Source organism: Felis catus, chromosome F1 (genome assembly GCF_018350175.1).
Source record: "Felis catus isolate Fca126 chromosome F1, F.catus_Fca126_mat1.0, whole genome shotgun sequence".
NCBI lineage: Eukaryota > Metazoa > Chordata > Mammalia > Carnivora > Felidae > Felis > Felis catus.
Window position 1 is genome coordinate 12,092,626 of NC_058384.1, and position 16,053 is coordinate 12,108,678.

The 16,053-nt window shown below is 47.0% G+C and overlaps 1 protein-coding gene across 15 annotated transcripts in view; it reads right to left on the minus strand.

Annotated features, from left to right (window-relative positions):
* Positions 1-16,053, minus strand: part of SELP (selectin P) — a 1,134,746-nt gene that overhangs the window by 15,683 nt on the left and 1,103,010 nt on the right. For 9 of the 15 annotated variants that reach the window (XM_045049105.1, XM_045049100.1, XM_045049104.1 and 6 more), the window contains exons 2-10: positions 15,424-15,514; positions 13,431-13,817; positions 11,098-11,205; positions 10,461-10,646; positions 9,536-9,721; positions 8,745-8,930; positions 7,079-7,264; positions 5,022-5,207; positions 1,180-1,365 (exon numbers count right to left, since the gene is read on the minus strand). In XM_045049105.1, the coding sequence (XP_044905040.1) occupies positions 1,180-1,365; positions 5,022-5,207; positions 7,079-7,264; positions 8,745-8,930; positions 9,536-9,721; positions 10,461-10,646; positions 11,098-11,205; positions 13,431-13,817; positions 15,424-15,514 (1,702 nt within the window). The remainder of the gene's footprint in view (positions 1-1,179; positions 1,366-5,021; positions 5,208-7,078; positions 7,265-8,744; positions 8,931-9,535; positions 9,722-10,460; positions 10,647-11,097; positions 11,206-13,430; positions 13,818-15,423; positions 15,515-16,053) is intronic. The other 6 variants (XM_045049108.1, XM_045049099.1, XM_045049107.1 and 3 more) reach the window with 4 other exon arrangements.

Genomic DNA, 16,053 nt, shown 5'->3' on the forward strand with positions numbered 1-16,053 from the left:
GGCGTCTGGGTGGCTCAGTAGGATAAGCGTCTGACTTCGGCTCAGGTCACGATCTCACGGTTCGTGGGTTCAAGCCCCGCGTCGGGCTCTGTGCTGATAGTTCAGAGCCTGGAGCCCGCTTTGGATTCTGTGTCTCCCTCTCTCTCTGTCCCTCCCCCACTCACGCTCTGTCTCTCTCTGCCTCTCAAAAATAAACATTAAAATGGGGATCATAATAACCATGTTCAAGGTTGTCATGTGGACTGAATGAGATCCTGCCTGTGAAATAGCTGCTACTTATTACGCAAGCAACAAACATTGGCTATTAGTGCTGGTCTTATTATTACTGAGCACACTGAACAATAACTTGGGCCACTGGTGCCTTTGGAAAGTAAATGCGAGCTATGAATTAATTACTTCAGCAAACTCCTATTTTAGAGCACACTACATGCTAGGAACTCGTAGCCAGATGTTTTGGGGGAGACAAAGATAGATAGGATCCAGCTCCTCCAATCCACTGGCAATAGGGCTTGTGCTTGAGCAAATGTAACCAGTCAACGATAAGCTTCAACTGAGCGGCATTTGTCACACAGCCACTTTGATTCTAATTGCTGCAGGGACACGAAGATGAAGAAGGCACGGTTCCTGTCCTCAAGGACCTCGTAATCCACATGGAGGCAGAGCCAGGAGAGAGGCGCGCGAGCAGACTGAGATCCTCAAGGGGCCAGGATGAAATCATCCGCATCCTTGCATAAGCTCGGTGCCTAGGCGTTAGCAGTGCTCACGGACGGTGCATGGAGGAATAAATTAAGTCCGCAGAAAAAGACTTGATAAGGAAGTAAAAGTCCCAGGGACATAGCTGAACTTCATCACTTGTGAACCTGTGACTTTCAGCGAGTTACTTAACCTCTCTGAGCCTCTGCTTCTCTTCCGGAAAATGGAGAGGATCCTGCCTTTCCTCGTTATATTTCAGAACGGTGGTAAACATCAAGTGTCATGATGACAATGAAAATGCTTTATAAAACTGTGCAATGTTTTAAGTTAGGAGAATATTCAAAGAGAGAGAGACAGAGATTACCAATGCTCTGTGGAGAGTGTGTTTCCTTTAGCTTAGGAACAGTTTTACATGAATCCCTGGTGATTCTTCATTCTATGATATTATCCGAGAAGCCGTAAGAAAGGACAGACCCACGATCCTACCTTCACATGTTGGTGGGGGACCTGTCCAATGTCCAGATGGAGCACAATCCAATATTTCTGGTCCAGATAAAGAGAATCCTTCATCACAGGTGAATTGGCATCTGGACTTATAACTGGAATCTCCAAGAGGCTGGACACAGGTCATTGTTCCATTCCGAGGGCTTAGCAGAGGTGTGCAGGTAAAGGCTACCCAGAGCATGGTACAGGAGAGAAGGATCATTTTAGAACACGGCAACCTGACATCAGCGTGTGCGCTGTGTATGTGTGCACGTGTGTGCGTGCGTGTGTGTTGTGTGCATGTGCGTGCTGAATCCACAGGGGCAGCATTCGGTTAGATATGATTGTTTGAATTTCATGTCGCTTTATCACCAGGTAGAGGTCGTGGTTGTATAAAATAGTGACCGACAGTTGATTGGCATTCTGGAACCTTCACCCACAGGGAGCTTTAGCGGTCATTTAAAAGCTGTTGTTGTTTTTAATGTTATTTATTTTAGAGAGAGAGACCAAGCGTGAGTGGGAGAGGAGCAGAGAGAGAGGGAGACACAGGATCTGAAGAAGTAGGCTCCAGGCTCTGAGTTGTCAGCACAGAGCCGGATGTCCTCTCATTGGGCTTGAACTCATGAACTGTGAGATCATGACCTGAGCCAAAGTCAGATGCTGAACTGACTGAGCCACCCAGGAGTCCCTCAAGGTCATTTGAAAAGGAACTGGTGCTTTGGGAAGATAGTGACATAGCTCATTTCAGTTGTCCCCGCACAGGAGTGGAAGTGGCTGCTTCCTTGACACCTTCAGAAAGGGACCTAGTGACCTTGCCAGAAAACAATGACAAATGACTGGAAGTAGGAAAACAAAGTAAAATACTTTCTCCTCCCACAAAATCTACTTTCCCCAACCAAGGAGTATAAAGAACCCGGGTCTAAACCCCGACTCTGTTACTTATTAGCAATGTGTCTCTAGACTTTTCTGAACCTCAGTTGCTTCATCTATGAAATGGGAAACATAATACTCCTTGCCTTGCAGGGCTCCTCAGTTATAAAATAATAAGCTAGTTAAATCATATGTAAAAATTAAGTTTGAAAATATTTTTTAAGTCATTGACATGCGGTAGGCACATAACGTAACCGGCCATCTGCAAAAGCTCTTTCCACCAATGTCATCCTACGGGGACCAGCCCCAGTGACTGTACATGTTCACCTACAAAGAAAGGTAAATGAGATCTCATGGCTCTTTACCGTAGTTTATGCATATAGAGTTTGAGGCTCCAGGGCATTTGCTTGGGTTGGAGATCATGCTCTGTGACTTTAGGCAAGTCACTTAACCTCTCTGAGCCTCAATCTCTTCGCTTTAAAAATGTGGAGAATAGGGGCACCTGGGTGGCTCAGTCGGTTGAGCATCCAACTCTTGATATCAGCTCAGGTCGTGATCTCGCAGTTACGGGATTGAGCCCTGTGTGCGGCTCTGTGCTAAGCGGAGCCTCCTTGGGATTCTCTGTCTGCCCCCCCCCCAAAAATAAAATAAAATTAAATTAAATTAAATTAAATTAAATTAAATTAAATTAAATTATTCAAAAAAGAAAATGTGGAGAATAGCATTGCATACCTTCCAAAATTTTTACAAAAGCAAAAACACTCTGTGTGTAAATGTTAATAGTTGCCAACTAATGAAACTATAACGTCCAGATTCAACGTGGTGACATTTAAAAATGAAGACTGAGAAAACGTATGGTTTAGGGTGTTTCTTTTTCACTGTTTGCTTTGACAGAACCATAGTCAGTGACAGCAGGGCTGAACCTGAGGCCATTCTCCAGCCGCTGACTTTGAACTGCCTGAGGTTCCAAGCGCAGTTTTTATACCTTTCTCTTCCCTTCACCTCTTCCTCTCTCCAGGTACATTCTCCTCGTTCTGATCGACTTTCCCAAAGATCTAGGCATTTTCTGCCACCTGAAACGTCTTTCTGCGTTCAGTGTGTATGTGTGTGGGGTGGGAGAGAGGAGAGGAGACAAGAAGACTGTAAGGACACAAAGGAGGGTCTCGATGACCTGGAGTCTGTGTCCAGCTTTTGTGGCCGTGCCTGCTGATAGCTGGGGTGCATATCAGAAGGCAACAGGGCAAAGGGGACACTGAAAAGGGAAACTGTCTGATAACACTCTCTCATAAGTCTTACATCAGCCAGTGGATTGCAAGCCTCGTGGTGCCTTCCTGCCCAGCCCACATTCAGGTATTTCACTTGATCTCACACGGCAATAATAGGAGAAAGTTCAGTCGGAGTAAACAAAGAACTAAAAGCAGAAGGGAACTGGGAGGTCACAGGAAGCTGTGGTGAGTGTCAACCTCGTTGCTGTGAAACACAGGCAGGACAATGTGAGGCAACGAACTGTAATTCGGATTACTGTGATAGAATTCTATGGAAGAATTCTAATCCCTGTGATAACCCTCTTAGGGGACTCCAAGTTCTTCCCCAAAGTTCCATGGACTTTGGAATATATCCAGGCTGCAATGTAGCCAGGATTAAAGCCGAGAAGGCGAAATCACAAGCCTTGCTCTGGTCTTTCCAGACCCCTGTATTCAACCCCGGGACCAGTGGCTTGCCTGCTCTCTGATGCCTAGAAGTGCAGGACATCCAACTCTGCTGAGTTCATTCATTCATTCATTCATTCATTCATTCATTCATTCACTGTTGTCCTAACTTAGCTGTGGTGTGTGTGTGTGTGTGTGTGTGTGTGTGTGTGTGCCCTTGAGTGTGATCTGAACAGCAAGTGGTTTCCTCTTCATTAAAAACACATGTCTGCCTGCTTTCACTCAGATGTTGAAAGCCTGTGCAAAGTGACAGGCAAAGGCAAACAATGCAGAATTATCTAGTATCATCCCTATTTGACTTTATTATTAAAATTGAATCTGCATCACGAAAATACTAATTGCATAGAGGGAAAAATGAGTGGGGAAAATTTTGGAAGAAGTCATACAAGAATGCCAACCATGCCTATCTCAGGCTGGGAGTATTTAAGACGATCGTTTTGTGTGTGTTTCTTTATTTCTTACTTTTCCGTAGCTTTTATAAATGAAAACCCTGCTTCGTAAAAGCAATTGCCATAAGCCTGAAAAACTGGATGCACTGAGTGGAAAAAGGCACGAGGGGTATGAAAAGCCTCTATCTGTTCTTCAGTTGGCAAACACAAATGACCAGAGACAGTTCTGGTTCTTAAAATATTGGCAGACTACCCTGGCTTTCTTTTCAGCTCCATACAATGTGGATATACATGCTGAGGCTGAATATGCATGTTGTCTCTACTGAGGATCCTGTAATCTTGCATTTATAGATTAATTGCTTCCCTCTACATCACTCTTCACTTTACCCTGAGTCTATTTCTCCATTCCTACGCAGATCTTGGAGGATATCTGCAGCACCTGTAGATCCTGCCTCTCCTACTGCACTGTTATACCCAGAGGTCATACTCCATGGTTCCCAGGAGCAGAGTGCTGGGTCAGCCTTGGTACAGCCACCCTGAAGCTTTTTTTTTTTCCTTCTGGCCTTTCTAGGCACTGTTTTCAGCCACGCGAGAACAGTCTACCTGGTTCCTGATAGAAACTTCCAGGTCCTAGTAAAGGTCCTGGTAAGGAGTGCACAGGGGCCATTCCCTAGCTCTGATTACCAGATACCCCGCCACTGGTGTCACCTGCCTGGCCCCGCATTTGGGATCACTGGGTCACAAGACGAAAAGTGTTTCTTAATTTTCCGGTCCATTTCAAGCTTCTGGCCCCTAGACGGTCACCGCCGTGAAAATACAGCCTTTTAAAATGCAGCCTACCCTGGATTTCCCAGACGCTGGAGAGAACTCAGCTTACCCTGGCATTGTGGGGGAGGAGCACTCCAGGTCCCCGTACCCAAGCACCGCAGCTCGCCTGCTCCCACCAGGAGTAAGCCCTCGTCACAGGAGAAGCTGCAGGTGGATTGGTACCGAAAGGCTCCAAACGGGTGGGAGCAGTTCACCTGGGCCTGGTCTGGAGCCGGAAGATCCTGACACTGCAGCGCTGAGAGATGAGGAAGTAAGGGAGTGAGGAGAGGGGATCACACAAGCTCTCGTTCATTTTGACCCCTAATCCCGTCTAGTGCCAAGAGCAGGGATTTCTTTTTTTTTTTTTTAATTTTAATTAAATTAAAATTAATTTATGAATTTAATTTAAAATGAATTTAATTTAAAAGGTTTTTTTTTTAATTTTTTTTCAACGTTTATTTATTTTTGGGACAGAGAGAGACAGAGCATGAACGGGGGAGGGGCAGAGAGAGAGGGAGACACAGAATCGGAAACAGGCTCCAGGCTCTGAGCCATCAGCCCAGAGCCCGACGCGGGGCTCGAACTCACGGACCGCGAGATCGTGACCTGGCTGAAGTCGGACGCTTAACCGACTGCGCCACCCAGGCGCCCCTAATTTAAAATTTTTTTAATTTAAAAAAAATTGATTTTTTAAAACTTACATCCAAATTAGTTAGGATAGAGTACAACAATGATTTCGGGAGGAGATTCCTTAGTGCCCCTGGCCCATTTAGCCCATCCCCCCCCCCAACCCTTCCAGTAACCCTCACTTTCTTCTCCCTATTTCTGAGTCTCTTCTGTTTTGTCCCCCTCCCTGTTTTTATATGACTTTTGTTTCCCTTCCCTTATAAGAACAGGGATTTCTGAACGGGGCATGTTTAAACCGGAGGATGAGAAATGGCACAATGGCACATGAAGGATTTTATGAAGAAAATTCTGAGGCATCGTAAGCATTTTGGCAATATGCAGGAATAATTTTTTAAACCTCATACTTTTGGACCCACGAGTCTATGCTAAGTATGTAATCAAAATGAATAGCAAAAAATCAGTCCACGGGGGCACCCGGTGGCCCAGTCGGTTAAGCATCTGACTTCACCTCAGGTCATGACCTTGCAGTTTGTGAGTTCGAGCCCCGCGTCGGGCTCTGTGCTATCAGCACAGATGCAGGGGATTCACATCAATTGCCCAAAGATCCCAGTAAATAGCAACGTGAAATGCCAACGTTGCACTTCTGGGACCTGACTTCTGTGTGGGGTACCCCTCGTAAAAATAATCCTAATGACTTCCCTGTGTCTTTGTTCTCCTATAAGAGAAAAATATTGAAAACATGAACTAGTGAAAGAAGGTCACTTTGTAAAATCAGATCACAGACATATAATTTATAAGGTAACATTATTATCATTTTGCATACATTTGTAAAACTCATAGGAGTTTTTAAAGTGAATTTATTTGTTTTGAGAGAGAGAGGGAGAGAGAGAGAGCGCATGAGCTGGGTCGTGCCGGAGAGAAAGGGAGAAAGAATCCCAAGCAGGCTCCGCGCTGTCAGCACAGAGCCCCACACAGGGCTCGAACTCGCGAACCGTGAGATCGTGACCTGAGCCAAAACCAAGAACTGGATGCTTAACCAACTGAGCCACCGAGGCACCCTCAACTCATAGCAATTTCAAGCTTGCTTTTTTACCCACATTCATTCGCAACAGTAATGAGGCACGTAGGTGAGGCAGATAATAATACTCCCGCTCTACAGAAGACACTGAACTTCTGAGAGACCAAAACCTGGTTGCCGGGGAATGACAGAACTAGACTGAATGCCCTGCCCCTTACTCTTCTACGTTGTTCCTCACGCATCATTCCTTCCTCCCAGTCCCATCTTCTTCACGCCAACCCACTCAGCGGGTTTCAATCGGTGAAACCTTCACCTTGAGCTCCAATATGCTGTAACGAACGGGTGTTTTGCTCACCATTTCGTCCCTGGGGCCAGCACAAAGGGCCGGGTAGTTCTTAGTGAACGTCTGAGGAATAAATCAATGACGGCTAACCGCATAATAAGCTGAGAGACACAGAAAGAACGTGCCGATGTCCCATTACCTTCACAGACCGGGGCGGGCGCTGTCCACCGTCCCAAGTCAGTACACTGGGCCATGTCAGCTCCTTTCAGCCTGAAGCCATCAGCACAACGGAAGCTACAGCTGGTGTTGTATGGCAGCGGTCCCGAGAGTGGGGAGCAATCCGTGCTTCCATGAACCGGACTCTCCAGTGGCTCACAGGCAATGGCTAAATGGAAAAAGTTGTCGTCTGAAACTGGGTCATGGAAGGGCTCCGTTCTTTCTCACAAGAGCCACTCAAGAGATGCGTCTTCCTACCCGTATTATCAGTACGTTCAGAACCCTGAATCCTCCCTTTTCCAAAAGGGAAACTGCCTGGAACACCTTCCCGTGCCCTCTTTGCCTGGGTCACTCACCTGCCCTTTGATCTCAGCTTAGACTTCACTGTCCCTAGGAAGCCTTCCCTGACTGCCCCCCTCCCAGCAGCTCAGGGGTAGGGACTCCCCTAGTGTGCTCCCCACAGCCCCTGCACCGTGCGGAGACTGCTGTGGTCCTGCCCTTGGACCACAGTCTCCCTGAGGCTGGGCTTAGACGTTCCTAGTTGCGTCCCACAGCCTGGCCATGTTTGGTACCTCGAAGGTACTCTTTAAATATTTACTGATGATATTTGCAGAACTGGATCAGGCAGGAGGAGATATATAACAGGCTGGACGTTTAAGGAAAAAGCTGAAATAACATGGCTTATTGTTGACATCCTATTAGCTAGGTTTATAAAACGGTCCTGAGTGGGCCATATCTCTGAAACACAGGATGTCAGCGTCATCAGACTTCAATTGCCAAGTGAGTGCAGGCCAAGGACAGTTCCTGCACAGAATTGAGCCCTGAGTGGCCTTAGCTCTGATACAGACCAGTTTCCTCATGTGCTTCCTTGATAAAGCATTTCATTTCCAGGCTATTCCTGGGTTTTTTTCAGAGTGTGAAGACCACCATCACACCCTGGGCTTAGACCTCTGGTTGTTACAGAATCGGAGCATCAAAGAACCAAAGATCCTCCAGAGCTTCTCTCTTTACAGATGAGAAAAGGAAGGTTCAGGAATGAGTTACTTCCCTGACGTCTTGTATCTGGACGGTAGCAGAGTTGGGCTTGTGATCTCCATCTCCTGGGCACTCACTAATCCAATCTTCAATTTCCTGCTCCCCTATTCACCCTTTCTGCCTCAGAAGCTGAGGGCAGGAGGCAACTGCACAGAATTCAGCTTTGTGCTGTTGTGTAACCGTCTAGGGTTGCATCACGGCCCCCGTGGACACAGCACGCCTCGCTCCTTTGTCAAAGTCACCTCCAAACGCTAATGGGGAATCCCCCTCTTTGTCCTAATAGCCACCATTCTGGCTTCCTCTCAAGTAGAGGACATTGTCCTACAGCTTGTATTGCCAGTGAGGCAGAAAGGGAAAAAACGAGGCAGAAATGAAGGTTGATTGAATGCCCAGTCTAATGCTAGCTACTTTCTACGTGCTATTTAACTGTGTGCTTTTTATATATTTCATTCTCACAAAAGCACCTTAGCTCATTTCATGGATGAGGAAACCATGCCTCCTGGAGGCTGAACAACCTGTTCCAATGTCAGAACCTGAAGGAGGCTACCCTGAGCCTTTCCACCGCGCCATGGCCCCTTTCTGGGTGGAAGAGGGCTACTAAAGGAAAATCCTACCCTCACAGGCTGGCAAGGGTGTGGTCCACTGGCCAGAGCCAATGCAGCGGAGAGTGGCCCGGCCTCTCACTTGATAGCCAGGTTCACACTCAAATTTGCAGCTGGAGCCATATGCAAAGGCAGTGAGGGGATGAACACAGTCCATGGTTCCTTTGCCAGGGGCTTCCAGGAGCGGACACCGCACAACTAGAGAGAACAACCAAGGACAGAGAGAAAGATACTAAGGAAGGAGAAAACCCAGACCCACGGCTGGAAAGTAATGATATAACTTCCAGGAAATCCAGGTAGAGCTAGGAATCTGTAAGGGTCAGGAGACCCTAATGATGATTTGTCCAGACTTGGACAATCCATCCACAGGGTGACCTTAATCTTAAAAAAAAAAAAAAAAAAAAAAAAGACTCCTCCAAGGTTTTATAATGTCCTCTATTCCTTTATCTCTATAAACCCGTCATGGTAGGTCTTCTAGTATCTAGAAGACACTAGAAGGATGTAGATGCCATCCTTTCCCTCTTGCGTGAAATTTATGAATGGAGCCATTCTGAAAACTGCTTGAGGGCTCTGAGTTTGGGCCAAGGGAGGACTTTTTAAATTTATTTGTAGTCAGATCAGCCTCTTGATTTTTCTGGAGCCTGGCCCTCTTTTCCCATCCTGATGTACTAAGTGGCAGGTGGGAAGGAGAGTCAAGTTGTGGCGATTCAGGCCCGCTTATCCATAGCCCCCTGCTGTCCTCCGTACTCACAGCAAGGACTGGCACGGTAGACATCGCATATCCCCAACCACCGGAAACTCACCTTCACACCCTGGGGGTGAGGCTGTCCACACCCCCGAGGCTGTGCACTGCACCACCTCTGGCCCGACTAATGCAAATCCCTCTTCACAAGCAAAGTGGCAGCTGGACTGGTACTGGGGCGCTTCCGGAGAGGGAAGACACGTCATGCTTCCTCGCTCAGGAGTCTTCAGGGGTGGGCACTGGGCAGCTACAAACAACCACAGAGCAAAGGTGTGAGCCCTTGGGTTATGCCCAGCATCTGTGAAACCTTAGGATGCCCCAGCAGCCGTCTGCACCTTCCGTAAGTGATGGGCAAGGTGAAACGCCTGGTTGGTTCAATGGTACTTTCAGGAGCCATTTGGAAAGATCCAAACATCCCCATTTTGCATTTAAAGAAGCAAGGTCAAAGTATCAAATTAATAAGACTCAACCCCTAAGTCCTCATTATTATAGTATTCACTTTGCAATTAGCAAAGGGAGAGAGGTCCCTTTGTGATGCTTTTGCCTGAGAATCAAGAATTAAGGTGATCACCTCACTCTATAGATGCAAAACATCATGAAAATCAAAATCAGTGTCACTCTCATTGACGGGTAGTAGTAAAAATCAGAATTCCCCATCGAATGTAGATGCTCATTATTTCTCACATTTTTCTAAGTTTTTTTTTTTTTTTCTTGAGAGGGAGAGAGAGAGAGACAGCATGAGGTGCAGAGAGAGAGGGAGACACAGAATCCGAAGCAGGCTCCAGGCTCTGAGCTGTCAGCACAGAGCCGGACATAGAGCTCGAACCCATGAACCATGAGATCATGACCTGAGCTGAAGTTGGACACTCAACCAACTGAGCCACCCAGGCGGGCGCCCCAATCGCTCGTGTTTTTTAATGGAGAAAGCTTATTTTCCCCTTATTTTCTAGTCGTCATCGAGGATGGAAAGAGTAGGGTCCACATACCTATACATTGCGGTGGGTTATTTGTCCACATTCCAGAAGCCAAACATTTCAGCTTGCTGGGTCCTTTCAATTCGTACCCTTCGGCGCAGTGGAAGCTGCACTCTGAATTGAAGGAGAAGTTCCCGAGAGGGTGGCTGCAGTTCATGAGCACATGTTGGGGGAGACCAAATTCCCCACACTCTTGGACTGTGGGGACAAAACATTAATTTTCTTTTCATTGCAGGTTTAAAGACAACGTCAGGTTTGCTGGACGTTGGAACTATTTGTATGACCCTCTTAATCCTGTCTTTCTGGGCTTAGTCTAACCCAACCTGGTCATCTTTACTTGGTTCCTTTGTCTTGGCTACATCTTGGGATATAATCAGTCTTTCAGTGGTTTTTATTTCAGGCAAGCAAAATCAGCCTTTGTTTTGCTTCCCTTTTACTGTGTAGGTTTTTTTGAACCAATGGTCTACGGATAAAAGGTTTCACCCAGAGGGTGTGTCTTGGGACAATTTGAGTGGGGCTGACTGACTGACCCCAGAGAGGACCAGGATGAGCTTTACCCCCTGGAGAGTTTCCAACATGATTTGCTTCCTGGACCACCTCCAGCACAAGACCAAAGGCCACAATAATATCAACAAAATAGCGCCCTCACCATATTCACACTCTGGTCCATAGAATCCAGGGAAGCAGGAGCAGGTGTAGTTCCCGATGGTCTCAATGCACTCTCCTTGCTTGCTACAGGACATGTCCTGGCAGGATGCTGCACGGATGCAAAAGGGTCAGCATGGTACGCATTCCCGGGAGGTGTGAAGAGAAGTTAGATTCCTTTCCAAGCCACAGACTCAGCCCCTCTTGGTATAAGACTGAGCTAGTCAAGCAACACAAAACTACAGTGTCCTCTGGAGCGCCAGCCTGTTCCCTGCAAAGGGCATTGTGGGAGCCTACCAGAGCATTGCATAGCTTCCATTTTAAGCTGTTGTCTAAGGAGGGATTGCTTTGTGTAGCCCAGACAGACAAAGAGCCACTGATCGATGTGTAGACAGAGAAACTCCTCTATGTGGTACAAAATAGATTGTGGCTTTTTAACCAAGAATATGCATAGAGTTGTATTATTACAGAAACCCCTATGATGGGGATTACAACATAAAGGCTGGGCATCAGATGTGGCGGGGCGGGGCGGGGTGGGTCACACATATGTCATCAGAGTCCTGGTTCTGCTGCCTACTATTACAGGACCTCAGGCAAGTGACTTCTCTCAGGCCAGCCTGCCCCGGGTTAGGGCCAAAGCCTTCCACTGTTGATTTCAAATCTGTGCCCAGCGCCGCACAATGGAGGGGCAGGGGAACCACATGAGACGCTTAAGACCTCCTCGTGGTACAGGACAAACAATCCCACGGAGAGATGTTTCACGGGCCTAAATATGCCAGGCTTAGGTAGTGCAGAGTACGACTGACTAGCCACGCCCTTCTCAGTGAGTCCCAGTGGAGAAGGGCTGAGGTTCCTTTCCTACAAGAGACTCTTTGTGGGCGTGTGCATCATGCACCCGATGGAGGGTTCTGAGAATGTTGTCACTGAGGAGGTCATAGCTGGGGGCAAGGCCTGTGGCTATATTTTCTGGTGGCGTTTCCTCTGCACACATTGGGCCACTTTAGGGTTGATTACAAGAGGGAAGTCATATGTCACATTCAGGCTTGTGCTAGATGATGTCTACCTACGTTCCCTCTCAACTCTGAGAGGCTCGAATTCTAGAGGTCGTGCCGGTTCTACAAGAGGGCATTCCCGAGGCAGCCGGCAAGTTTGGTGGGGCTGCACGGGGGCCCTGGGAAGGGTCCAAGTAAAGGGAAGATGCAGGAGGCGATAAGAGGTCTGGTCCACATCTTCCATCGTATTCACCTTGACCCCACCAATGTCTTATAGCCGTGATACACGTGACCTATGTTCTTGGAGCACACATGGTTTGTTCTGATCGTAGCTTCCTATGGATCTCAGAATGATCTCATGTGCTACAGGGGGTGGGAGAAGCCACATCCGAGAGATGCAACCAGTTCCAGCGTAGGCACGTGACCCCAGGAGGACCACGCTTCCACGCATGTCTGCCTACTCGGGAACTGCTCACTCTGTCGAGAAGCAAACATACTTGCAGGGTCTCTTCACTGTCAGTTCCCTTCCCTCATGCCACTGGTCCCTACCAGCACACCTGAATGCATGCTGCCGTCGAAGGGAATCTGTAAGCAGATTCCTTCATAGCCTGGACCTTCCTCTCATCAATGAAACGAGAGGACCTGACTGATGAAGTTCTCACGAGGACTAAATGAAACTAATACGAAACAGGCTTACGACCCATGAACTAATAACATCACAATAACGTAGTGATGTACAATAGCTATCAGTTATAGCTGTGTCTCCTAGGGGCCAAGTTATCTTCCAACGTATACTGCCCATTATATGAGGGCGCCGTGGTGCCGAAAAGCTCTGGATATAAATTTTAGGGGACTAGAAACTCCTGAGCATCTATTTAATCAGTTATACACTGAGGAAGGTGGATCCGATGATTGTAAAATGTCCTTCTAGTTTCAGAAAAACCCAGGTTTCTCTACTCCTGATCTTATATTCTTCAAGGTGCTCCTTAATGCTGCATGATTGTAGTTTTTTCTTTTAATTAATTTTTTTAAGTTTATCTATTTATTTTGAGAAAGAGAGAGAGAGAGAGAGAAGCAGAGGGAGAGAATCCCAAGTAGGCTCCCCGCCGTCAGTGTACAGCCCGATGCAGGGCTCAAACTCACGAACCGTGAGATCATGACCTGAGCAGAAATCAGGGCGCTTAACCTACTGAGCCACCCAAGCACTCCAACTGTCATTTGTTCTTTGTTTTCACATACCTGACTTTGTGACTCGATGTTATTGACTCAGTGGCTCTATTAGTGAACCAGGGAAGGCTTTTTTTTTTTTTGAAACAGATAAACTTCAGAGTACAGAAGCTCCTACCTGTGTAGCATAGGGCCCGCTTCTTTTTCCAGCAGGGCTCATCGTTCCACTTGCCAGGGGCCGACACGCTCTTGATGTAGATCTCCACACAGTCCTGGTTGTTCTTCTTGTTGTTGGGCTCGTTGTCAGCCCAGTTCTCGGCCTCTTTGGTGAGGACCTTTTTGGTTCCCACCCAGGTCCATTTATCATTGATCCTTCGGATCCCAATCCAGTAGTAAGAGTTGAAGTAAGGCATGACATCGTTGAGGTAAGCGATCTCTTTTTTATTCTGGATGGCCACTAAATCCGTGTAATGCTTCTGGCAGAACATCCGGGAATAATTCCATGAATATGCTTTGGTGCTGTAATTATAGGTCCACGCTGCCACTTCTTTCTGCTCTATTAATTCTGAGTAAAGGAGAGCGAGTGACAGGTTAGCATCCTTCACCGGGAGTCCGTGAGCATAAATACGCTTCTGTGTAAGTCAGATGGGTTTCTGACTGGAAGACAAAGAGCTAAAATGTGACTATGTTGTGTCTAATCTAGTCGTCTTAAGAAGGAAGAGTGGTTTCCATCTTTCACCCAAACACATATATATGTGAAGTCAAAATAAGAAAATGTACTGTTCTGAGGACGCTTGGTGCTAAAAGATTTGGAATCATAAGAGAACAGAGTTGGAAGGGACCTTATGAGGCATCTAGTCTCCTTTGGTAAACGGAAGAGACATAGTAAGTAATTTGTCCTGTTTAAAGGACACACAGAATGTCTTGGTGGCTGCCTCATATCTACAGGTTCAACCTCTTCACGTGGAAAATAAGATGCTTTATGATCCGGAGCCTACCTGCTGGGCCAGCCTCATCACCCGCCATATTTACCTTCTTAGCAAAACAGAACTCCCACTTCTGTGCTTTGCATATGCTCCCTGCAAGTCTGGCTGCCCTCCCCACTTATGCCTGGTAAACCTTTCCTCCCCCTGCTTTCCTCGACTTCCCCGGGTAGGCACGTCTCTGCCTCCACTTCCCGTTATCGCCCTCTGGGCGTTGGAACGTCTCTTCATATGACACGGTCCACACCGGCCAGATTGTGAATTTTATCTCTGGGTCCTTAACACCAAGCACAGAGCATGGTGCTTAACAGGTGTTCAGTAAATACTTGTTGAGTGAAGCACAACGTGTTTGTGGCAGAGGCAGGTCGCAAACCAGATCTCCTGGCCTGCGATCCTACGCTCATTCCACTGCTCTTGGCTGCTCCTCTTTGATAAGTTACGCTACGCCCTCCATCTCTGCTCACTCACGTGGCAAAATAGGGCTTGGAACAAGCCGTTTGAAGCAATGCCTGTGGCAGCAAGTAGCAATAAAGTTTGTGCCCTCTGAAAGTGTAAGGGGGACTCTGATGAAAGCTGTTGTTATTGTGGCCAGTGGGAGCTCACCCGGGCCAGAAGAGGCCAGATCCTACGCGAAGAGGTGTACAATGTAAGCAATCAGGCCTGGAAGTGCCTCTTTTTCCTGTTTATAGAGTCTTGTTCCTATTCAACCCTGTCCTCTGCTGCCCGCACGAAGGTCATTTATGTTTGTCCCTCCCCCACTGACACCTCTACTGCATTGTTTTGCCCTAAGGCTTTATTTTGGCATCACCAGGGCTGCGTTTTTGACTTTCATGGACTCTGGGCAGCTTTTCTTTTATAAGCTCCTTCCTCCGTAATAAAATACTAAAAACTATATTTTATAATTGCATTAGTAGGAAGACATACATATCAGTACGGTATACTAAGATGTTTTTGTGGGTCCCTGACAGTACTGTGGGCCAGGGCGTGCTGTGCCCAGTGGCTAATTGGTCCTGGATATGTCCATTTCGGTTTGTCCCAGAGCCTTTCCACCAACATGATGGTGTTGGGTGCATTTTTCTTCAAGGTGTCTGGGCGGGAACAGTTTTCCCATTCCTGGTAACAACTGGCTAGCATCCTTAACTTCCCCTCATTACTCAGGCCTAGACGAAAGGTTAACACCAAGTTTACCAAAGATTAGGGCACTGAAGCAAAGGAGTTGGGCAGTTCTGAAGATCACCGTCTGAAATCTCCAGTTCCAGATGGCTTTTAGGCAGCTGGCCTGAAACAGGAAAGGAAAACTTCCTTTTAGTACCCATGTGAAATCAATGTGGCCCCCCAAATCCCTGTTAGTAATCATTGTATTGAGTTCTAATCCTCCTTGTTTCCGGCAGGGTGGAGGTCCAAGTGCTCTGCTTCCTTCTTGTTTCTCCCTGCTCTGCTCCGAGCCCTGCTCTGCACCCAGGCTGAGGACAGAAGTTGTTTCTTCTTTCATTTGATAAGTATTTATCAAGTAACTACTTTGTGCAACTAAGATTTTTCATTTACGAAACATTTTACAATTTTCGTGTAAGAAGAGTATTGTCATTATTATTATGCAATAATCTCCCTTTAAGAACCAGTATGCCATACCCCAAAATACTAGGAAGTTGCACGCAAACTCCCCAATCTGCACAGATACGTCTGACCTATACTTTGATGCACAGGGCATCGACAAATGGTGCTGGGCTACGCCGTCTGCTCTGTATTATTGACCTATGTCTTGTCTCCTTGCTTTACAATGGCGGCCTATGTCCACAGTACTGTTCAATATTTAATACA